This window comes from Sordaria macrospora, chromosome 7 (assembly GCF_033870435.1).
Source record: "Sordaria macrospora chromosome 7, complete sequence".
NCBI lineage: Eukaryota > Fungi > Ascomycota > Sordariomycetes > Sordariales > Sordariaceae > Sordaria > Sordaria macrospora.
Genome location: NC_089377.1, coordinates 871,028 through 894,201, shown reverse-complemented (window position 1 = coordinate 894,201; position 23,174 = coordinate 871,028). Strand labels below are relative to the sequence as shown.

At 53.4% G+C, this 23,174-nt stretch overlaps 5 protein-coding genes across 5 annotated transcripts; 4 read left to right on the top strand and 1 right to left on the bottom strand.

Moving 5' to 3' along the window:
• Nucleotides 1-100: 100 nt before the first annotated feature.
• SMAC4_03441 (mitochondrial 37S ribosomal protein uS7m) lies at nucleotides 101-1,777 on the top strand. The gene is made up of 2 exons (XM_003353076.2): nucleotides 101-847; nucleotides 961-1,777. Exons 1-2 carry the CDS (start codon nucleotides 386-388, stop codon nucleotides 1,414-1,416), a joined length of 918 nt encoding a protein of 305 aa, XP_003353124.1. The 5' UTR covers nucleotides 101-385; the 3' UTR covers nucleotides 1,417-1,777.
• Nucleotides 1,778-3,297: 1,520 nt separating this feature from the next.
• SMAC4_03442 (uncharacterized protein) lies at nucleotides 3,298-6,524 on the top strand. Its single transcript, XM_066089946.1, has 3 exons — nucleotides 3,298-5,106; nucleotides 5,178-6,090; nucleotides 6,172-6,524. Exons 1-3 carry the CDS (start codon nucleotides 3,951-3,953, stop codon nucleotides 6,344-6,346), a joined length of 2,244 nt encoding a protein of 747 aa, XP_065947682.1. The 5' UTR covers nucleotides 3,298-3,950; the 3' UTR covers nucleotides 6,347-6,524.
• A 2,673-nt stretch (nucleotides 6,525-9,197) lies between these two features.
• On the top strand, nucleotides 9,198-12,441 carry SMAC4_03443 (uncharacterized protein; the record flags this gene model as incomplete). Its single annotated transcript, XM_003353078.2, has 4 exons — nucleotides 9,198-9,996; nucleotides 10,055-10,645; nucleotides 10,817-11,264; nucleotides 11,334-12,441. The coding sequence occupies 4 exons, from the start codon at nucleotides 9,198-9,200 to the stop codon at nucleotides 12,289-12,291; spliced, it is 2,796 nt and encodes a 931-aa protein (XP_003353126.2). The 3' UTR covers nucleotides 12,292-12,441.
• A 101-nt stretch (nucleotides 12,442-12,542) lies between these two features.
• SMAC4_03444 (uncharacterized protein) lies at nucleotides 12,543-17,089 on the bottom strand. The gene is made up of 4 exons (XM_003353079.2): nucleotides 16,207-17,089; nucleotides 15,908-16,125; nucleotides 15,384-15,828; nucleotides 12,543-15,336 (listed from the first exon to the last, which is right to left on the bottom strand). The coding sequence occupies exons 1-4, from the start codon at nucleotides 16,689-16,691 to the stop codon at nucleotides 13,047-13,049; spliced, it is 3,438 nt and encodes a 1,145-aa protein (XP_003353127.1). The 5' UTR covers nucleotides 16,692-17,089; the 3' UTR covers nucleotides 12,543-13,046.
• A 1,985-nt stretch (nucleotides 17,090-19,074) lies between these two features.
• On the top strand, nucleotides 19,075-22,986 carry SMAC4_03445 (uncharacterized protein). Its single transcript, XM_066089947.1, has 3 exons — nucleotides 19,075-19,508; nucleotides 19,742-21,893; nucleotides 21,954-22,986. The coding sequence occupies exons 2-3, from the start codon at nucleotides 19,765-19,767 to the stop codon at nucleotides 22,120-22,122; spliced, it is 2,298 nt and encodes a 765-aa protein (XP_065947681.1). The 5' UTR covers nucleotides 19,075-19,508; nucleotides 19,742-19,764; the 3' UTR covers nucleotides 22,123-22,986.
• The last annotated feature ends 188 nt before the right edge of the window (nucleotides 22,987-23,174 follow it).

Here is a 23,174-nt window from a genome sequence, read left to right as displayed (position 1 = left end):
TGCAGGTGCCGCACCTCGGGAAAACTCCGGAAAGGCGGCCCCAAAAATTGTTCCTGAAGTCCCGCTCTCCGGATGCTCCACTCGATGCCACTGCCGCTGGCCAAACATTGCAGAGTCCGCCGAGATCACGAGTGTTCGAGTCCCTCCCCCGTCCCCCGGCTTGCTTCGCGGGTTGTGTGCGTGTAGTAGTGTGTCCGCCCCCGTGTTGTGTTTTGGTGTTTCCCGAGCCAGTTCCGCCCTCCGTCCGTCGCCTCCATTCTCGCTCCGCGCCCCGTGTGTGTGTGTGTACCGAACCCCACCACCGTCGTCGTCGTCGCAAACCGATCGACCCAGCAAATTCAACACCACCACTACCACTCTCCACCCGCATCACAACCACCCAAAAATGCCTGCGAGGTTGGGTCTCAGCGCCGCCTTCCGGTCCCTGTCCATCCGGACAAACCAATTGCCTCAGAAGCAATCGATTGCCGCCGCCGCCGTGCAGGCGCGCACCTACATTACAGATTCCACCACCACCTCGTCGAGGCTACCACCCAGAGTCCAGCAGCAACAACAACAACAGCAACAACAAAGGACACAACCGTTCTCGACCGAGACCACCAACAGCAACAATGGCGACCTTCCACCACCAGTAGAAGTCACCCCCGAGAACGCTGCCGCCCTGTCCCAGCTGTCCGAGATCGCATACGGTGTCAAGGCGGCCGACGTCTCGCTCGAGGGCCACAAGTACGGTCTGCCCACGCTGCCGCTGCCGTCGGAGTTGCACCACAAGTACCGCTACTCGGAGGTCGTCAGCCACGCCACCAAGTTGCTTATGAAGGATGGAAAGCTGAGCAAGGCGCAGAGGGTACGTACGGACGGACGGACGGTTGCCCCGATGTTGAACTTATGGCCATGGCGATGGCTACCTCAAATTTCTTTGCGACCAAAAGCTAACCTATCCTTTTATTCTTACGACAGGACATGGCCATGATCCTAAACTACCTCCGCTCCTCGCCCCCTCCCAAACTCAACCCCTCGCGCCCTCTGATCCCCGGCCACCCTCCGGCCTCGCACCTGCCGCTCAACCCGGTCGAGTACCTCACGGTGGCCATCGACTCGGTGGCGCCCCTGATCAAGCTGCGCGGCTACAAGGGTCTGGCCGGTGGTGGTCGCTCGCTCGAAGTGCCGCAGCCGATTCCTGCGCGCCAGCGCCGCTCCACGGCCTTCAAGTGGATCTTGGACGTGGTCAACAAGAAGCCCAGCAAGGGGTCTGGTCGTACCATGTTCGCGCACAGAGTCGCCGAGGAGATCGTCGCCGTCGTCGAGGGCAGGAGCTCGGTCTGGGATAAGCGCCTGTTGCTGCACAAGCAGGGCACGGCCGCCAGAGCCAACTTGAACGCGCCGGCGCTGCTTATGAAGGGCAAGAAGATGTGATTTGGCTTGGGCTTGACTTGACAACTTTGTTAAGAAAACCAATCACATCAAATAACAGAGAAAAAGCAAAGCGAAATCAAAATCAACCAGCCAAGTCTCTGACTGCTGACCTCCCGACGAAGGCCTTTGTTCTGTGTATACTAGTTTTTTGTGTGTTTCTGTATGGACATGTATGCTTCCTAGAGAGAGAAAAGGCCGGAACCGGATTTTGTTCGATTTGTGAAGCCGGCTGCCTACTATTCCTTGTCATTGTTCTAGTGACAGAAATAGTGGGAATGGTCCTCGTGAGATGTCCTGAGCATTCATAGCCATTGGGATGGGGGTGACATGCTGATTCCGTCTGTTTTAGTTGTGGCTACCATGTTGTTTGAACAAATAATGGTTATCAATAAACTCTCAGCCTGGAGTGAGCCTCCTCAGCTATCGACACATGAGTTAGGCCATCTGTTCTACAAGCCCTACATGATCCTGACACCACCCACGGCTTGTCGTATGATGAGGTTGTTTCTTGTCTTCTTGGATGACTTTTTCAATGAGCCTCGTAAAAGCTCGAATAACGTACGTTTCGAATGGAGTATGAAGGGCCATCAACAGGAGCGATCCCTGTTGTGAGAAGTGTGTTTGAGGTTCCTTAGAAAGTCTAATAAAAGAGGGAAAGCCACGGAGATTAGCTTCATCTTCCTAACTGTAAAAGATTACCGTGAGCCTATCTACCCTTATGTTTATTTTGTTTCCCACGTCATTTATTTCCGTCGTGAGAGAGCTCCAACCATGTCACTGAAGTGCCACAGCTAACCCTAACCACAGAACACAGTGATGTAACCAAAAGGGACTACGCAAACATCCGTCACATGCGAGATTACGTCTTGTCGATATGTAACCATCTCAAAGTTCAACAGTTGCTATGGCTCTGTTCTCATGACATTGCAACACATTACACGCAATTTGATATCGTGGCTGTTGACAGAGGGATCATCGACAACCGTCGCTGTCTCTTGTGGAGCCATCGGCGGCGCAGCGCACTCTCGGTGGATCAAGAGATGTGTGGTCGCTCCCGTCTGACCGAGTTCAAGCAGTGTTGGAGCTCTCTTTCAAAAATGAAATGTTCCATTGGAGCTCTCGAACGTAAAAGTCCAGGTCCCCTTTCCAACGCCTGACTTGGAGGGCGGGGGCGGAGATCCTAGCGGAGGCAACAAATAACCTTATAACTTTATATTGTAGATTTATTGGGGTTCTTCCATCAACATCCACCCATCTTTTGGTCTTGTTACAACAAATGTACATAAATTGATGCAATGCGGCGTTGGCCGATCACTTTCTTTCTTCTGCCCGACATCTGGCCACTGACTGCACTCATTCATGCCACTTTGACAATTTGCAGAAACTTGCATCCAATTTCTGTGATGACGGGATTTTGAAAAGGCAACAAATAACAACCTTCGAACATAACAACAACACAGCAACACCGCCCAGACAAGCCCGACAGCAACACAACAACCACCTGTCCTGCCTTGAGCTGTCCCGTCGTCCAGGTATCCGGGATATTCCAAGCCCTACACAATAAACACAGTGACGCTGCCCAGCACCTGCCCAGCCCGCAGTTTGGTGGCACAGAGACTGTCTTGACGTGATGCTTTGTTGCAGCATCCCATCCCTCTTCTTCAAGTCTTCTGATCGGCCGCAGCTTGGCATTACGGAGTCGGTGCTGCTCGCCCTCAATTAAGGAGCCTTGGCGAGATCCTTGGCGGCAACCAACAACAGCAGCAAAGAGAGTGACTCTGAGCAGCCTCCAACGTGTCGCTGAAACCGACCTTGGAGCCCAGAAAGGAGCAAAAGAAGGAAAAAAAGAGCTTCGATCACAAAGGTGGCAGCCCAGTCGCCCCGCAACATGTGCATGATCGACTGAAGGTCTGCTGCAAAAACGGACACTTTTAGTCTCGCCCAGCCTTGAAGTCCACACCCAAGACCTAGAACCCGAAGACCCAAGCAACCCAAGACCCGAGTCTAGCCTACCAGGAATAGACTTCCCTAGCATTTTGCTAGCATCCTAGTCACTGCGCCTGTCTGTGTCTGGAGCTGAGTTGGGAGGTGGTGGTGAAGCAGGAGGTTCCCCCAACCACAAAGTCGAAAACGTCGCAGCATTCCCCAGTCACCTATCCATATCTCCCCTCTACTCCTCCCTTCCTCCTTTTGTCCTTTTTCCCCTCGCACAACACAATGCTGGTTCGGCATATTGCGAGCTTGAACTATCTTCCTCCTGTCGTCATTATCCCACGCTGACGCAACGCCGCCCTTACCTACCGTATAACGGCCACACACCGCCGCCGCTACACGACATCGTCATTACCTAGAACGAATCTTCACATATTCTTTCACACGTTCAAACCCGAACCGAAAGCAACGAAACCGCTGCTCTAGACTGCATACAACATCGGCATCTACAGCTATCTTTACCGAATCCATATCCTCCTAGTCTAGACTGATCGAAAATTCAACTGTGTTCATCACCGATACCACATCGAAGCTTGCCCATCATGGCGCGCCAACAACCCCAGGTCATGTCGATGGAGGCCATGTTAGATGAGGAGCGGCGGGAAGTCCTCGCCCTGTTGGAAGGAAACAACGGCCAAGGAGGAACGCGTTCTCGCGCTGGAAGTACGTTTGAAGGCCACTCGCCATCACCCTTCACGACGCCACGTACTCCCGTGCGCAGCATGCTAGATATTGGTGATGATCACCTTTCTCCTGGCTCCCCGTTACCCTCCCCCATCTCCCCCGTGCTCTCTCATGCTAAGACCGCCTCGCCATATCTAGCCCCGGTACGAAGTATGCTCGACATCGCCCCTGGCCCGCCAAAACCTGTCCGCAGTATGCTCGACATCCCGAGCGCCACCAGCAGTTCCAGAACGCCTCTCAGCAGCCCCAGCTCGCCTGTAGAACCCAAATACCACAACGGCCAACATTCACGCAGCATGTCAGATGCAGGAATGCAGCCAGCCGATTTCGGCCCCAGGGCCTCGAAGCGAAATAACCCCATGAACAGCTACCAGTTCGGCGACATTATTACCAACCCCAACCATACGGGTCAAGCTCTCCCCAAGCGAGTTACACAGGGCGGAAAGCGCCAAAGTTCGTCAATGGCTGAAGTTATGAGGGGCAGCGACGTCAGCAGTCTGGCTCTTCCCGGTGAGAGGGGACGCCACACCTCGCTTCCCGGCCCTAGCGTCTCGACGGCACGACCCTCGAACAAGTCCAAATCCAAGTCCCCGCATGGCCGCACCGGGATGCGCTCCAAGTCGCCCCACGAATTGCTGGCCGAGCGGCAGCTTAGCCCTGCCGGAAGGGCGTTGCTCGACGAGGCGTTGGATTACAAAATGCACACTGCGTACAGACACCTGTCAGATGCAGCTCTCGTTAGGTCTGGGGGCAATCTGGCAGAAGTGACACTACGAAAGAAATCGGACGATACGCCTGGAAGTGGGAGATTGGTTAAGGACTACATGAGCCCGGATGGCGACCCGTTGGTGGAAGACAGTAGTGAAGACAATGGCAGCTCGTCCGACGACGACGAGTCAGATAGGGGCAGGAAAGCTGCCCGGAATAACGCTGGAAACCAGGAAAAGCAGCTTCCGGAGTCTGCGCAGGGAAACAGACAGGCTAAGAGCTTGTTGGCTGCGGCAGAGGAAGAACGTATGTCCAAAGTCCTCCCTTGTTCAGATTACGTTGTGTGAACGAGATTGCTAACGGTGTCGGTGATATAGGCATTCAGGTGGAAAAGCAACAGCCTCAGTACAAGTACCGCTCTCTCCTCGACGAACCCGCGATCACGGTAACCGGACCATCAGGGCGAACTCGCAGGTCTGGAGTACACCCTGCGACGAGCTTCGATCTTCCTCCTTCTGGATCTCGGACGCCTATCGATTCGGACACTGAGGCGGATCTTACCGATATCAAGCGTGCTCAGAAACTCTCTTTCGCCATGACCCAGATCATCAGTCAGCCCGAGGTACACCGGACTATCCAGATCATCACGCGTGGCGAGTACTCCAAGCTGGTTCAGGAGACTCAGGACGAGCACAACCATCCCCGCAAGTATCTGGTGGCCACCGACCTTAGCGAGGAGTCGACACACGCTCTGGAATGGGCTATCGGCACAGTTCTCCGAGACGGGGACACCCTTATAGCTATTTACTGTGTGGACGAAGAAACAGGCATTCTCGGCGCCGACGGCAACTCGCTCGCAACCGGCATGGTCCCCGACGAACCCAAAGCCATGAGAGAGGCGGCCACGGCGCTCGACAGAATGGCCAACAGCAAGAGCGCCATACAACACGGAGGAGGTGCTGGCACGCTCTCCCCCCTGGCAGCATCAAGCATGGACGCATCGGGCTTGCTAGCGACAGGCAACAGCGCATCGGCGATTGGCGAGGATCCGTCGCCGACGCCTTCGCACTCGAGCCGGGAGCGCAGCAGAGCCGAGGAAGAGAGATACCGCGCGGTTCAGGAGATTAGTGAGCGAGTGACCAAGCTGTTGCGCAAGACGAGGTTGCAGGTGCGGGTGATTGTGGAGGTTCTGCATTGCAAGAACCCCAAGCATTTGATCACGGAGGTGATTGATCATGTGAACCCGACGTTGGTGATTTTGGGGAGCAGAGGTCGGAGTGCGCTCAAGGGGTGAGTTTTCCTAGACCTTTTCTTTTTTCCTCGCTTCGCTCGATTGAGTTGAGTTGCTTGCTAACGTGAAACGTGTGACAGTGTCATCCTCGGCTCCTTCTCCAACTACCTCGTCACCAAGAGCTCGGTCCCTGTCATGGTGGCCAGGAAACGCCTCAGGAAGCAGAGCAAGTACAAGAGGCTGCCGACGACGCACCAGGTCAACAACATCAATAACCCGACGGCAAGGAGCTTGGCTAGCGCAAAGATTGACTAGAAATCGACGCCGGGTCCTGCGGTGTGGTTGAGTTGAGTTTGGCTGAGTTAACTGTGAACTTTTTGGTATACGGGTTACAACACAACGTATGACTACTATGGTTGGAGTTTAGGGTAGGTTAGGAAAGGTGCAGTCGTTACAGCTGGGAAGGGAAATGAGAGTGGTGGATGTAATGGGGGGGGGGGGGGGGGGGGGGGGGGGGGGGGGGGGGGGGGGGGGCAAGTCAGTCAGTCGTTTTAATTCAACTCAACTCTACCGTGACGGCAATGGAAAAATAATTGGGACGAGACCAAACCAGAAAAAGAAAAACGAACAAAAAGTAAAAAGCGTAGTATCAATTACACAACGGACTTTTACTGCTAAGCAAGACGTGGAGACATGGAGACATGGAAGACTATGTATGGTAAAGGTGGTGCCTGTGGTGCTTATCAGCTCAGTTATCCAGATCAGATCATATCAGATTCAGCAGCGGGCGCCGGGCGGTCCTTTTGAAGTTAACGCCCAGAGGATAGGACTTTAGGATCGGTTGGTAGGTACCTAAGAAGGAAAATCATATGATTCTCAGTCTCTTCACACTTCCACTTTCACCATGGTAGTTGAATGTTCTAGCTTTTTGCAATGTGTCAGGTCTGTCGTTGGGTTGGCGAGGGTGGCTCTTTGCTTTGCTATACTACGGTTGGATGGGGTCAAACGAGGACTAAGTAATATAATGATGATGACGATCTGATAATGAATGTTCTACATCTCTACTTAAGAGCCCAAGCCTGACACCGAGGGTTTGTGATTTGTGAGATCAGATGTCTTATCTCGACGATCTCCTTTCCAATCAAGTCGTCAAATGCCAGGTGTGATGTGGTGTGGTGTGGTGTGGTGTGGTATGGTACCTACCCAGTCTGCCACCCATCACCAACCCTTACGGTTCATCTTCAACTCATTTGCGTCCATCCAGCCATCTAGAACTCTCTATGGTAATAACCGAGAATTGCCGTGTTTCTCTCTTCTCACTTTCATTCATCAGTCTCTCTTCTTCACCGTGGTTGTCACAATGTCACAGTGCCGTTTTCTTTCTGTCTCTCTCTCTCTCTATCGTATCATCTGTTTCTGTCTCTTCTCCTATCAACCGAGAACTGCTTTGTTGGCTTTCCTTGGTTTCAAGCCTCCAAGTCTTGTGTAACTCTTCTTTTCTTCGGAGTCCTTTGGAGTCCGTCCGTCGTTCAAGTCGTCCAGTTGTAATGGAGGGGGAGGACGACTGGAGGACCAGGAGACGGTCCTATCAGTTATCGATAAGTCTAAGAAGCGGGGCGATACCTACGTAGCCGAGTGGTTGCCCCGCTTTTTGAAATGCCCCACTCACATGACAACGACGTCGGTCCGTTCGACAGACGACAACGGTTTGCTTGGTGGACCCACTTGGATGACGTTTTTGGCTTTTACAGACGGACGATAGAAACGAATGACGGAATCTGATGGACTGGACTTGATGTATGGTATGGAGGCTGTGTTTATAGCATATGGGAGTTTGTCGGAAGGGAGAGACAGAGGAACTGAAAAGAAGCAAGAAAAAAACGAAGAGGAAGAAAGAAAGACAGACAGGCGAGATGAAAGAAAAGAAAAAAGGGAGGAAAAGTTAAAAAGATGGGAAATGGAAGGGAGGGAGAGAGTCGTCCACTCATCCGCTGTATCCAACGAAACGCAGTGAGCAACCTCACTCACCCTCACCGATTCCAAACAAGAGAGACGGACGGGGAGACGGGGAGACGGACAGAGTCAAAACGATTCGACAAACTGTGATGCGGTGAAACACCAGGTCGTAGACAATAAAACGCCCAATGAGATGGTGTTGCTGTCCTCCCTTGGACTGTTGAGACTGTCCAGACCCTGTAGCGAACGAATCGAAGAAGAGGTAAACAAACGGAGAGCCGTTGTAACTTGTGAGTGGAAGTCAACTCGGGGGTGTTGTTATGTATGTGTGTCTCACGGGAGATTCCTCGTCCAGCCATATCGTTTACTGCGTAGATGGTGGCAGGGACAAGAACGAGTGAGTGAGTGGGTGAGTGGAGGGGGATGAGGGGGAAGGAGAGACAGAGAGACCAGGGCATGGGGCATGGGCATGGCATGTGGAGATCATGCCCTGGGGATATGATGGAGACTTCCCTCGACGACGACTGGGGACTGGATGTTCCAACTTTGGACCTGACGTCCTGATCTCGTGCACATCTTGATCCTCGTCTGTACATGTCCATTTACAACCCATTCTATTCCCAACTCGACCATTACTAGCTTTATTCTATACATATCCTTCGCAAGGCATCTTTTGTCGAGGACCAAATAGCGAATCCCATCTCAGTGTTGGACAGGGTCAAAAAGTCTTGGCTTATCTCACTCACTCGCTTGACCACCACCAGACTGCATCCATATCATATGCAAGCACTTTAACGGTACCTCTTCTTGAGAAAGGTACTCTCTCCCCCTCCGGATTCAACCTTAGCGCCCGAACGCCCCCCCCGCTGCCGCATTCCATCCCATCGAAGGAACGGTACAGTACATCCATCCATCCCATCCACCACCACCCATCCACAGCATCATCCCAGAGAGTGCCCCATCTTTCACCTCGACATCTCAAGACACCAGGTCCACCACATCCACCAAAGGACCCTGATATCTTGACCAAACCACCACGACTACCCCCGGCGCATAACCAGCAAAGCCAGGCGACCACGATAGCAACTTGAAAGGAAGAGCGCTGACCCGTTCTCCCCAAAGCGCAAGCAGGCAATTGGCTTCAATCGGTGTTGCGACCATTGCGATTGCTGCCTTGCGCCCTCCTCCCGTCTCCTCCCACTTCGATCCGATGCAGTCACTCTTCACCGTCAACAACAACGTATCACTTATCAGCTTAACCATTGCCCCAAGTGCCTGGGTCGCCTCTTTGGCCGTCCTCCTCTTCTTCCTCTACTTTTACCTGCCGCAACTCGCTTCACTAAAGGCCTTGTTCTTCCGAGTCAACTTCCTCGACAAAGCCAAAGGCAGCCATCGCAAACACCAGGTCGGCGCATACTCGACTGCGCCTAGAGACCCACGATATCGAGAGGGGATCGAAGAGATAAACCGTCGGAATTGGAATCGCAACTATCATCAGCATCAGTATCGCGACGGCGACTACGACGACGACGACGACTACTATCAACAGTATCAGTATCAACAACAGTATTATCCAGACCACGACGGCGCGCAAGGGATAGAAAGAAAGGAACTACATTACCGACAACGTCAACAGAAAGCCATCGCCGATAAGCAATTGCCGGCGCTGTTAGAGTTCTTTGGCAGGAAGAAAAGCAACGACAGCAACATTAGCAGTGACGGAATCAGTCCTACTAACAGCCCAAAGAGGTTGACCAAAGAAAGAGGCAAGGAAAAGAGTGGAGGACTTTCATCGTTCGGGCGCAAAATCATCTACCGCACCAGCAGAGATTCTTCACCGAGTCCAGCCACCAGCAGCACCATCGCGCGCCACGTCATCAGCTACGGCCCGCGCCCAATCTTTGCCAACTATGACAGCGGCAACGGCGGCCCCGCTGAAGAACCTAGGGCATCTCGACCACCTTCTCGACGATTCACTGGAGGACTTCGAGCACTGTCACTCGCTCCCAGTAAGCCGGTCCAACAGCCGGTTCTTCAGCATCCCCCTCCCGACTACTTCGGCCAAAGGCGAAACTCCGCGCCCCCAGCATCCCCATCATCCCCACCAGCAGGCGACACCGTTCGGGTACCCCTCAGTGCACTCGGGTTTCCGGAGCGACGACACGGAGAGCGACATGAGCGACCAGGAGGCGGATGGCGGGGAAACGTCACACGGTGGCTACAGCCCGCCAGCCTGGAGGCGCCTCGGCAACGGCGACCGCAGCAGCGGCTTCTGGCGCAAGGCTAATTCGCATCTCAACGACATCGACCCGCTCTTGTTGAACGGGTTTGGCGGTCTCGGTGGCGGACTAGGGAACGGCGGATGGTCAAGAGAGTTCGAAACCAGTCCCGAGTATGATAGCATGAATGAAGACGATATGGACCAGGACGCGATCCTGCAGAAAGCCATTAGGACAAGGCTACCAACGGGAAGCTTGAGTCCCGAAAAGGAGAGGAGTCCGGAACCAGAATATGCGCGGCGTCAACAGTTGCAAAAGCAGGCCGAACTGCGCCAGCAGCAACACCAGAGGTTAGCGCCGGTAATCGAGGAAGACGATGTCAAGATCAAGGAAGAGCCGATGGAGGAGGATGCGGGCATGGTTTTGAGGGGGTTGCCTCGTAAGGGCCCTGACAACTGTTCGTTTTTTGATTCCTTTGTTCCCTTTCATCATCTTCCACCATCCACCTTCATAGTCCCAACAAATGAAAGATCCATCATGACATAAGAAAAGTAAGACAATCTGAACCACGGAACCACGGCTAACTCCGTCACTTTTCACTTCGTTGTAGACTTCCGCTTCGCGGTCAGGGCAGAAGTCCATCAGCGCACAGAACCCATTGAAACAGCTGTTGCTTTCTTGCGAAAATGGCTCGGCCCGCTAACCAGGTCATGGTCCTCCATGTTCCTGTCCGGGCTCGTAGCCATTCTCTCCTATGCCGCCATGCGCTCGCTCTTCCAGCCGGCGTCCATGAGCCCCGTGCCTGACCTCGTCAAGGTGGCCGGTGTGGCGCGCTCCTTTGAGCCGCTCATCTACTACTCGGAGAACGGCATCCAGCAAGTGGGCGACCTGCAAGCGACGGGCGTGGCGGTCTGGGATCTAGGCGAGAGCGTTAGGAGCAGTAACCTCACATCGGCGCCGATTATCGTCAAGGAGCTGGACGAGCTAAGCGAGAGCCTCAAGACGTTGGCTATCGAACTTACCAAGTTCTTTGCCAACGTAGACGGTGACATCGACGGGTATGGTTTTTTTTCCTCCCATCCCATCCCCCCAAACCAAATCCGCCACTAACATCCCCGGAAAAAAAGCATCCTAATAGTAATGGACTGGGCCCGCCGCGAGCTCTCCCAACTGCAACACCTTCCCTCCCCGCCCCTCTCCTCCTTCTTCGACAACATGCACAACATCCTCTCCACCTTGGGAATCCTCGAAGACCCCTCAACCTCCCAACCCACCCGCCTCGGCCTCCTCGCCACTTCCTTATTCGGCCCCTCCACCCCGCAACGCACCCGCACCACCCTCCAGCGCACCTTCAACGAGTTCCTCGCCGTCCTCGAAGAAGCCATCACCAACGAGCTACAACACTCCCTCGCCATATTCGCCTTATTCGAAGCAATAGACCACCAATTCCTCAACCTAGCCCGCACCGTCGTCCGCGAGTCCTCCTTGCAAGAATCCCTCCACGCCGATTTATTGTCATCGCTATGGACTCGCATCCTGGGCGCCAAAGCGAGTGATATCCAGAAATACGAACGGAATCGCTTACTGCTGTTGAACGTCAGGGAGAAGACGGTTCGCAACAAGGGGATTTTGGTGGAACATAATCATAAATTATTAGCATTAAAAGCGAGTTTGGAGAATTTGAGGAGAAAGTTGGTTAGTCCGCTTGTGAGGAGCGTGAATAGCTCGACGTTGACGGTTGATGAGCAGATTAGGGGGTTGGAGGATGTGGGGCTTTATCTCGAGGGTGTCAGGACTAGGCAGAAGGGAAAGTTGATGGAGATGTTGTATGGTGGTGGTTATGGTGGAAATGGAGGGTACAGGGCTGGGAGTACCCTGGAGGGACAGCAGCAAGGGGGAGGGTATGGAGGGTATGGGGGGCAGTATGGAGGAGGGTATGGAGGAGGGCAGCATGGAGGGGGAGGCGAGCAGAGAGAGGTGAGGTTGGTTGCTGATGCTGGTGGTCATGGTCATCATGGCAGTGCAAGTGGTGGAACTACGAGGAGTATGCATGAGGGGCAGCAGCATCATAGGGGGGAGCAATGAGTCACGCTGAGGTGACGGGAAAGGTGTTTGGTTTTTGAAAGGTTTGTATGGAGGTATGGATGACAAGGTGCTATGGACTGGACTGGACATGGACATGGAATTTGGAAGGAATGGGACGGAACAGGATAAGGACGGTGGGAGGGAACATCAGCATACTCGGTGCTTAAGGTGTACTCGGTGTACTTGGTGTACTAGGTGTACTAGGGTGTTTGGGTGAACCGGATACGGATAGGGCTTTGGCTACAGCTACACCGGGACGGAGCATTGGTCGGTGGTCTGGATTCTGGCTTTTTTGCGTCTGTTTTACGGTAAGTGAAGAAAGGGCCAGTTGGTCTGCGCTTTTCATCATAGGATAGGGGATGGGTTTTGTCAGTTTTTCGGTCTTTTTTGTTTGTTTGCCTGAATGATTGTCTCTCAATTTCTTTCAGTGTTTCCTTTGCCTTAGTTGATAGCATTATTACTGGACATTCATTCACTCATTTCAATATGGATACTACGGATACTTCAAGTGGTCATCAATCAATTTCGCTTCTGGTGAAAATCAGTTGCTTCATGCTTTACGTCCCTGAAAGACTTGATAAACCAACCGTCTGAACGCCAAAGTCAAACCATCCCATTCCATCGCATCTCTTTAACAACCGCAGATATCAGTAGACCAGTCCTTTCCACGCACTCACACTGCATGTTCTTCCGCGGTACTATCTGTCTGTCTGACTATACTCGCGCGTTTACATCTCAGAGCTTGCCTCGTAAGCTCAACTCAAATTAAACCCAGCCCCACTCTTAACCGCATAGAGCAACTTCTCCTTCAGCCTCCTCTTACTCCGATACTGCGGCAGCTTCAGCAAATTAACACACGTACTCGCGCTCGGCAGCCGCTCCTGATCCCGCCCAGCATCTCTAATCGTAAACCTCGGTCTCAACTGCCCGAATCCCAGCAGCGGGGCTCTCGGCGTGCTCGTCACATATTTCAGCACCTCCCTCCTCTCCTCGTCTCTCAGCTCGTGCATCACCTCCCAGAAGATCTGGATGGTCTCGTGTTCCTCCCCGTCGTCGCCGATCTCGTACACGCCGTTATAGTACGTGTTACGCCGGAGGTCTTCGACGTCGATTTCGGAGGAGTCGCCGCCTACGAGCCGTTGGAGCTCGAGTTGGTTGAACATGGAGAGCCAGGAGGGGTCGATGATGGAGCCTAGACCGCGCAAAAAGGCGCGCGTTTGTGGGTAGGGTTGGCGGACGAGGCGGTGGCGGGCTACGTAGGAGATATAGAGGGGTCGGTTCTCGTTGGTGACGGGGATGGATTCGCCGTTGGGGATTAAGGGCCGGATGATGGTACGGGTGGGTTCGCCGGGAATATTGATAGGGTCCGTGATGGTAAAGTCGAGAGCTAGATCGGTTTGGATGTCGCCGGTGTAGTTTTTGAGCTTGAGCATGCCTTGGTAGAGCTCCTCGTCGAGTTCGCGAAGGTCGTTGATGTTGGCGCGGTAGCCGCCGGTGGCGGAGGCAGATGCGGGTGAGTTACTGCCGCCACCTGGGGTGTCGTTGGCGGCGGCCCATTTGAGGAGGAAGAAGCCGGCGAAGACGATATCGATTAGGATTCCCTCGTACATGCATTTTCCGATGACTCGGCCCAGGAATTCGTATTCCTTGAGTGTCCTTTCAACAGCAGCCTGTGTCTCCTCCGGTTCCCCGGTCCACATGTGTCTGATCCGATCAATAAGGGTGGGATTGGGGTAGTAGGCGTTCTTGCTGTTCGTGACAAAGAGTTCAGTGTGAGTGAAGGCTTCCGTGGTCACGCTGTCGAGAAATTCCTTGGTGACGCCGCCTCCATCGATACCCGCCTCCTGCATTCCGAACTCGTCTTCAAACGTGACCTGGATTGGCTCTTTGAGTCCTTCGCCCAGTGCCCACAGCTGTTTCATAGCATCCTCAAAAACTCGGCCTCTCCGGATCTTGGCCGAGTGTCTACCCAAGGGGTGCTGGGGACCAAAGCTCCTGTTTATCATATGGGCTCTCCACATGTCTGGGTCGCCATTTCCTCCGCGTCTGCGCTGCTTGTCCAATTGAATGAACTGTCGGAAGATCTGAACGCGCGTCTCAAATGGGATAACAAAAGGCATATTGCGCAGGATCTCAAGCTTCGGAGTTATCGCAGACATCAAGTGATTGCGGGCGCGCTTCTTATTCTTTTGCCTGAGGTTCTCAAGCTGCGCATAGTGAGACCATCCTTCTTGATCATCCTCCGAGCTGTCCTCGCCATCTTCGTTGTTCCTCAGCTCGTGTTGTCTTTGCTCTTCAAGAACCACAGCCGCAAGAAATCCCTCCATGTCGAACTTGGATGTCATCAGCCAGTGGCCTTCGGGCAAAAATGGTCGTCTTGAGTCCCGCTCGTAAAGCATCTTCATGGCTGTCGTAGCTAAGTCTCTGAGCGTAGTAAAGTCGACCCCGGCGGGAGGAAGGAAGCTGTCGGCCTTGGAAGCTTGAGCGCCATCGCCTCTCGGGCGAGTCGAATTTCGCTTTTCGGTCCAAGGGCTGTCAGTCAGTAGCTCTTCAGCGTTGTAGTACATTGTGAAACTGAGGTGCTTGAGAAATTGCGTCAAGAGCTTCAGTTCACCGAGCGACATGGACGCCAGACGCAGTCGAGAGGAAGGGCCGCCGAAGCCATGGTGGGGGTTTAGGGCGCTGAAGAAGTCATCGTCGTCCATGAGCCGCAAAACGAAAATGAAAGATTCGAGGAACAAAAGAACGGTTTTCCATTCTCGATGCCACACCATTTCAGCTGCTGGTGATGCTGGCTTGCGTCGAAGGAATTCGAGTGTAGAGTTTTTACTTGGCGCGATATCGGAGAACACGGACGTCTTCTGTGTGGCATTCCAGAAGTACTTGGCCGCTGGGACACCACCTTCAGCAGTTGCGATATCAGCCACATAAAGGTACATGCGAATATCCTCGCTAAAAGCAGGGAAGATGTTGATCAACGTAATGATGAAGCCAGCCAGGTGACTGGCGTCGTCATCCGCTGAAGTAGATGTCTTCCCGGTAGTTCTACGGTTGTTAGCGCTTGAAATCAGCAAAGGGCGAAGAACACTTACGCAGTAAAAGCACTTAGAAGGTCTTGGATGGCTCCTTTACCAACTAGCGACTGAAGCTGTTGTCGGACGAAAGGGGGCAGAGCGTCTGTTCCATCTTGCTCGGATTCGGAAAAGTATTCCGATCCTTTTGGCCGAACAACAGCAAAACCTGACCTTATTTGAGCCGAACACAGAGGGAAGAGTGATTCTAGGGTCTTGATCAATAGAAGCCGTGAGGTTTGTTGCTCCTTCGCCCCCTTAATGGCAATGTAGTGTGCGATCAGCCAGAGGATAGCGTTCGGATCATGCTTTTGAAGCTTATGCGAGAGGTCAATGATATAATTCGACAGCCGATCTAGGTCTATGCTGTCGGCTAGTCTCGTCAACAGATTCGAGCATCGCGCCAGGTCGGGTTGTGTCAGAACAGAAACAACCAAGTTTTGGTAGGCTGTATGTTTGATGGAATCTAAATAGAAACGGACGACCACAGTTAGTCAAAGAAGCTTTCTTGTACGATGGGGAGAGTCCAAAGGAATGGTACATACCTAAACCGTGGGGTACATCAAGCGGTGCAACCACGAGACTGCAAATTATCTCTTGGGTAGAGGAGGGCAAACCAGTCTCCTGGCATAACCTCCCAAGCACGTTGTACCACTGTCCCAGAGTTTGTTCAAACGTTTTGAGGTCTGACGCCTTAGTCCCGATCGCACCAAGGGCTCGTAGAAAAAGAGCCACCTCGTTCTGCTCGTTCTCGAGATCGCACCTATCCAGATGTCACCTTTGCATTAGCATGATTGAGCAGCTGTGAAATGATAATTTGAAACCAAGGGCATGAACTGCTCACCTCGTCAAAGCAGCAAGCAGTATCCGTATTAGCTTGCCCACTCTGACCAAATCTACCACTCCCGAGCTAAAGGCGATGAAGTCTGTTTGAAAGCAATCCTGGGTGACCAAAGCTAGCCTATGACGGTCTTGTACGTCGAAGGCCTGGAAGGTAGCAAACACCAAAGGCAATGCCTTTGCTGACCTCTGGCTAGCATCCACGGGTTGGGCTTCGTACAGACGATCGATAGCCTGGCGCCGCTCATCTCGTAGGTTCCGTCGCACGCGATGTGCCCTCCATGTTCGCTGTATCCGTTGCGCCGCCCTGATCCGATCTCTTTCGTGCTGTCTTTGTTGACGTTCTGCTTGGGCATGCGCTACTGTTTTGGAAGCCCCAGCTGCTGAACTGGCGCCCCATGACGTGCTGGTGAAAGGGTTACTGGTCCGTTGACCGCTGAGGTTGACATTTCGACCTTTTCTCGAGTTGCCAGTAAAGGTGGGAAACATGACTAGTGACCCGAGTGTTTGGTCTGATATTCGAGATTCCCCAACACTAACACGGAAGGTCGGAGGGAGGGCGAGTGGCGAGAGTCTTTTGAAAGCTTGGGTCGAGGATTGCGCAAATCAGATGGATATTATATCGAATACGTATTATTTACAGTTGAAAAGAGTCGTGCTGCGGTGTAGATATTCGAGCTTGGACTTGGAAGGTCGTACGAGCTGGGGTCTCCGGGCTGGAGGTGTTGTCTTGCAGTTGGTTGTCGTGCTTCTCACGGTGTGGTTGATGTTCGGTGTTTGACTGCTTTGGTTGGATCGACGGTTGCTCATGGAGTATGGCAGTGACGGGATGGCAGTGATGACGGGATGATGACCGGCTACTTGACAGTTGCTGGGTTGGAAGCAACATCCCCGCTGTATTTGCGTACCTTCTTGCGGTGCAGACGCTGTAATGGTACCTGCACAGTCAGCGGATTGCTACGGCACTTGCATCTGCCCAAGTACTTCACTAACAAAGCATCACTAATCCAAGCGACCTAAAGACTGGTAGGTAGCTGTTCTAGAAAGTTCAGTCGCTGGCCACCAACCCAAATATCTCTTGGTAAGCTGAACCAAGTCATGGGACATGTATTTCAATACTGACAGCACATTTGTTTGAGGACTAGATGGTAAACACAGGTCCATAACCCCAGGGATCTAATGTTGATAGAGAAATGTTGGAGGAGAGGCGTGTTGGAGGCTTGACAAACTTGAGAATCAATACTGACTGGCGCTGAGCATCAAAGGTACCTAAACAAGGTACTCAGGTACGGAAAGGTAAAGGTACCTTGAAAGATGACCCCTCTTTCTCCTCGTTATCTTATCGCTCGGGGCACCTGTGCTCAAGCAGGGCATCGATGGCATGGGATCTGGGACATGAACGACAGACATGTAAACCAACACGGGGAATTATGAGAATTGAGAGGACATGGATTAACGAGGAGAATTAATAGTTCTGTAAGAATTTCAGTACAAGAGAACTATCTAGTTCTAATCATGTTCCTGGCTTGTTGTCATACCTCAGTCGCAAAGGGATCGTACCTTACCTTTAACATGGAAATGCACGATAACGATAAGGACGGCTTCCATGGTGGATGGCCCTTGCCCCACAAACATGGAGGCCACAGAGGTCAAACAAGCCCTGGCAAGGCTAGGCCGGGGCAGCCAAGCAACGTCGTCAGATGCTTTGCTCCCGCCTTCCTTCCATTTCACTTGACTTCATGATTGATTGAGGGGCCGTGCCAATGCTGCACGCTTTGTCCCGCGATAACAATGAGAGTCTTGATATAGCGATATCTGCATATCAATCCTTTCCTGTTCCATCTGAACTCAACCGGACACAAGGCAAGAGGTACTGCCACACTTGGAATTGGCGTGAAAGGTACCTCAGCAATAGAAGGAACAACTGGTTCGGGTGTTCGTATGAATTTTGGACGGCAGGCACTTGGACCAATCACCACAACAACACCGACCTCAACAGATCCATATGGCGTATATGCTACCTAGGCGTGTAGAGGATGTGTAACTATGCTCGAACTGCTCGAGTAAGATATTCCAGACTTTTTGCCGCTGGCTAACAAACGTAGAATTGCAACATCCTGGCATATGGCAGCTCATCCAGCCAAGTTGCCCCATCCAAGGTTCCGTGCGCGGCATGCCAACAATGTCTTTCCCATTTTGTAACCAGATGGAAATATTGGGGGTTGCCCGCTGGGGGTAAACCGGAGTGAAGGTATTTTTTTGATGACAGTTTTGTGTGTGAAATCATGTGGCACGAATGCAGCAGCAATGCCGTTTGCTAGCCCACTTCCAGAAAGGTGAGGCGGTCGTTAGCATTGTTCCATGGTGATGGGACAGAAGACGCCAGTGACCCAGTGCCAAATCCAGCACACTGCTGTCCGGGTTGTAATTGCATCTCCAGTCAACGTCCAATCTGAGATGGGATATCCCTTAAACGCACGGCAAGTGAATCTCACGATACTATACCAATTAATGGATGCGAGTGAAACGCAGGGTTTCATACAGACCCTCCAGGGTTCATGAATAGGTGCCCATGTCCTGTTGTTGGCATGAGTCGTCTGGCATGGTCGCCTATGTTTGATACTTGATGCCCGGTGAAGCAAGCGCCAGAAAATGGGCAGTCGCACGTTTGGGTGGTCCGTTCTCTCTCCTCTGCAAAGGGAATGAGCAAAAGTTCGCCGCGGTTCCATTGATGAATCAAGGTTTTGCGTCCCGGTAACTGCATATTTTGACCGCCCTAACCGCACATTCACCGGCTGGGAGGGGCGCAGCACAGTGCGCGGCGGCAGCATGCGTGGGTGGGAAAGAAAAAAATCTGACCTCCGCATTAAGACATGAGCCATCCGGGCGCTGTTGCTTCTTGCCCTCTTTCTCCTCCTCTTCTTTCTTCAGCGAACCTCACGCCCTTTATCCCCAGGAAACTCCTCCAAACCGAAGCCAGAAAGAAGTCAGATAAGTACGAACATTTACCCTCCGGTCTCTGTTCTGTCTACTTCTTTTCTGTGACAAACAAAACCTCACCAAAAAAATTTGAAAATCGCCGAAAAAAGAGAAATCCCCCCCCATCAATACCAAACCCCATAAAACCCACCAAACCCGCCCACCTTTTTTTGGAAGACATTTACCCAAGTCTCCAAGTCCACCAAGTCTTCCTTTCCCTCTCCCGAATCTCGTCCTTGACCAGTCGAGTTCATCCTCCCTCTTTGTCGATACCGTCGCCCGTTCTCCGCGCCGGTTTTACAGTCTCCACACAACTCTAGATCTTTGGTACGTTGCCAGCCCGTCGCACTATCAATTCCTCATCTGCCTTGTCGTCGTCGTCGTTGTCGTGGTCGCCGCCAGTGCCGCCCGTCCGCCAGCCCAACGTCACGTCAATCGAGACTCTCCTCGTCTTCCTCCTTCCTTCCGCTGTTGTCGTCTGTCGACATCAGTTACCCCTCCGCGACTTGACCAAGAGCCACACGCAGACACAGACGCTGACGGTTCCATCCATCATACAGAATCTACAGTTCAACCAGCAAAAATGGCTGCCACTACCAACGCCGCTGTCGACCAGCTCGCCGCTGACCTCGGCAACACCAGCCTCGAGAACAAGGCCGCTGCCCCGGCCACCATCGACACCTCCGTCGCCCCCGCTGAGGGCCAGGCCGAGGGTGCTGAGGCTGCTCCCACCCCCACTGCCGCCCCTCACCCTCAGGCTTCCGCCTCCCTCTATGTCGGCGAGCTTGACCCCTCCGTCACCGAGGCCATGCTCTTCGAGCTCTTCTCCCAGATCGGCTCCGTCGCTTCCATCCGTGTCTGCCGCGATGCTGTCACCCGTCGCTCCCTCGGCTACGCCTACGTCAACTACAACACCACCGCTGATGGCGAGAAGGCCCTTGAGGAGCTCAACTACACCCTCATCAAGGGACGCCCTTGCCGCATCATGTGGTCCCAGCGTGACCCCGCCCTCCGCAAGACCGGTGCCGGCAACATCTTCATCAAGAACCTCGATGCTGCCATTGACAACAAGGCTCTTCACGACACCTTCGCTGCCTTCGGCAACATCCTTTCTTGCAAGGTTGCCCAGGACGAGCACGGTAACTCCAAGGGCTACGGTTTCGTCCACTACGAGACCGATGAGGCTGCTTCCCAGGCCATCAAGCACGTCAACGGCATGCTTCTGAACGAGAAGAAGGTCTACGTCGGCCACCACATTCCCAAGAAGGACCGCCAGAGCAAGTTCGAGGAGATGAAGGCCAACTTCACCAACGTTTATGTCAAGAACATTAACCACGAGGTCACCGACGACGAGTTCCGTGAGCTCTTCGAGAAGTTCGGTGAGGTCACTTCTTCCTCCCTTGCCCGCGACCAGGAGGGCAAGACCCGTGGCTTCGGTTTCGTCAACTTCACCACCCACGAGGCTGCTGCCAAGGCTGTTGATGATCTCAACGGCAAGGACTTCCGTGGCCAGGACCTCTACGTCGGTCGTGCCCAGAAGAAGCACGAGCGCGAGGAGGAGCTCCGCAGGTCTTACGAGGCTGCCCGCCTCGAGAAGGCCAACAAGTACCAGGGTGTCAACCTGTACATCAAGAACCTCGGTGATGATGTCGATGATGAGAAGCTCCGTGCCATGTTCTCCGAGTATGGCCCCATCACCTCCGCCAAGGTCATGCGCGATTCTCTCATCGAGGGCGAGGAGAAGGATGAGAAGGACAAGGAGAACAAGAAGGAGGGCGAGACCAAGGAGGAGGAGGAGAAGGAGGGTTCTGCTGAGAAGAAGACCGAGAAGAAGGGTGACCGCAAGCTCGGCAAGAGCAAGGGCTTCGGCTTCGTCTGCTTCAGCAACCCCGATGACGCCACCAAGGCCGTCACTGAGATGAACCAGCGCATGGTCGATGGCAAGCCCCTCTATGTCGCTCTTGCCCAGCGCAAGGATGTCCGCAAGAGCCAGCTCGAGGCCAGCATCCAGGCTCGCAACCAGCTCCGCATGCAGCAGGCCGCTGCCCAGGCTGGTATGCCCCAGCAGTACATGCAGGCTCCTGTCTACTACGCTGGCCAGCAGCCCGGTTTCATGCCCGCCCCTGGCGGTCGTGGCGTCCCCTTCCCCCAGGGTGGTATCCCCGTTCAGGGTGGTCGCCCTGGCCAGTACCCTTACCAGCAGGGTGGCCGCGGTGGCGTCCCTCCCCAGCAGATGCCCCCCATGGGCTACCCCATCAACCAGTTCGGTCCTGGTGCTTTCCCTCCTAACACCCCTCAGTACATGGCTGCCATGGGCCAGGTTGGTGCTCTTGGTGGTGGCCGTGGCGGTCCCGCTGGCCGGGGCCCTCAGGGCATCCCCGCCGGTATTCCCCAGGGTCTCCAGGGCGCCCCTGCCGTTCCCGGCTACCCCCCTGCCGGTCGTCCCCAGAACGGTGGCGGCCGTGGCACTCCTCGCGGCAACGCCAACTTCATGGCTGCCGGCCGTGGTGCCTCCCCCGTCCCCGGCGCTCCTGCCGACCTCAGCGCTGGCTCTTTCCTCCAGGCTCAGCTCGCTACCACTCAGGACCCCCAGGCCCAGAAGCAGATCATTGGCGAGAACCTCTTCCCCAAGATCCAGGCCATTCAGCCCGCTCTTGCTGGCAAGATCACCGGCATGCTCCTCGAGATGGACAACGCTGAGTTGATCAACCTGTAAGTTTTGGCTCCTCATTCTTTGCTCTTTTGAACACAATACTGACCAATTCGTCTTAGCTTCGAGGATGATAACGCTCTTAACGTCAAGGTCCAGGAGGCTCTTGCCGTTTATGACGAGTACCTCAAGACTCAGGGCCAGCAGCCTACTCAGCAGCCCGCTGAGGCCAACGGCGAGCAGGCTGCCCCCAAGGCGGAGGAGCAGAAGCCGGAGGAGCAGAAGGCTTAAATGTGCCTGAGCGATGGATGATTTCCCACGCACCTGCATAGGTGTTTCTCAGATGTTTTTCATGTTCTCCATTCAACTCTCTAGGGTCGATCTCGCAACGGGGGGTCCGGAAAAGTTTATTTGATACCACACTTCGCTTGACGACAATTATGATTTAATCTCTCCCGATCCCATGCAACCCCATCACGGTGCGATGGCCAAAGTGGCAGTGGATGGATTTAGCAAGTATCTCCAGCAGGGGAATCTCTGTTATCCCCTTGTGTGCATGACGACTTTTACGGGCAGTATCTCGGTATGATATTGATACGAAGTCATCCTCATGTATTGACAGACTTGCTTTTCTTTTTGTCTCTTGGTGTTGGAGCCTGGTTTCACATCATCTTACCGGGTTTGGCCATCTGACGGGGGGGATGATTATGTTTTCCTATGTTTTATCAACGACTTGGCGTTTTACGGTTAGGGAGGGAAAAACTGGCCAAAAGTGATTATCTGCCATTGGTCTGGACTCTGGAATGTCGGGTTTCTTCAGTCGAGCTAGCTTCCACAGAATGAGAGGTTAAGCTTGGACATCTTACTTGAGGGAACACATTCCTCTCGTTCTTTCGAGACAGTAACAAGAGCGAAGGTTTTAGAGCCCAGTCGTTATCGAACAAAACTGGGAAGGAAGCGAAGGGAAGGGATATAGACCACCAGCATCGTCGTCATTGTCCATATTATACTGCCCATAAGAAACGGGGTAGTTGCTGGACTTTTAATGGGGATGGATGAGTCCAGAAGGTGTGGTAGAAAGGAGGAGGATCAAAAATTGTTTCAGCTAGAGTGTAGAGATAAGCTAATAGATGCTATCAAACTTGACTTGATATCAGTGGATTCTTGATTGTGATGTTGGGCTAGATGGCTTCTGGCTGCCGTCATACTCGATCCCTTCTGAGACTAATTGTTGTTCCAAGCTATGCTTCAATTCGGTACTGGCCGACAAACCCCCAAAGGCTTCAAACCTTCATGAGCCGTTCGTCACTGGCCTCAAATGGCATCACGGACGGCACTTGGGC

Excerpts from the sequence above, each read along its gene's own strand:
- SMAC4_03441 (XM_003353076.2), top strand. The coding sequence starts at position 386 with ATGCCTGCGAGGTTGGGTCTCAGCGCCGCCTTCCGGTCCCTGTCCATC. Across the intron at positions 848-960 it reads AGCTGAGCAAGGCGCAGAGG|GACATGGCCATGATCCTAAA; the intron begins GTACGTACGGAC and ends TTCTTACGACAG.
- SMAC4_03442 (XM_066089946.1), top strand. The coding sequence starts at position 3,951 with ATGGCGCGCCAACAACCCCAGGTCATGTCGATGGAGGCCATGTTAGAT. Across the intron at positions 5,107-5,177 it reads GGCTGCGGCAGAGGAAGAAC|GCATTCAGGTGGAAAAGCAA; the intron begins GTATGTCCAAAG and ends TCGGTGATATAG. Across the intron at positions 6,091-6,171 it reads GGTCGGAGTGCGCTCAAGGG|TGTCATCCTCGGCTCCTTCT; the intron begins GTGAGTTTTCCT and ends AACGTGTGACAG.
- SMAC4_03444 (XM_003353079.2), bottom strand. The coding sequence starts at position 16,691 with ATGTTTCCCACCTTTACTGGCAACTCGAGAAAAGGTCGAAATGTCAAC. Across the intron at positions 15,829-15,907 it reads TGATGTACCCCACGGTTTAG|ATTCCATCAAACATACAGCC; the intron begins GTATGTACCATT and ends GTTTCTATTTAG. Across the intron at positions 15,337-15,383 it reads CTTCTAAGTGCTTTTACTGC|AACTACCGGGAAGACATCTA; the intron begins GTAAGTGTTCTT and ends TAACAACCGTAG.
- SMAC4_03445 (XM_066089947.1), top strand. The coding sequence starts at position 19,765 with ATGGCTGCCACTACCAACGCCGCTGTCGACCAGCTCGCCGCTGACCTC. Across the intron at positions 21,894-21,953 it reads AACGCTGAGTTGATCAACCT|CTTCGAGGATGATAACGCTC; the intron begins GTAAGTTTTGGC and ends AATTCGTCTTAG.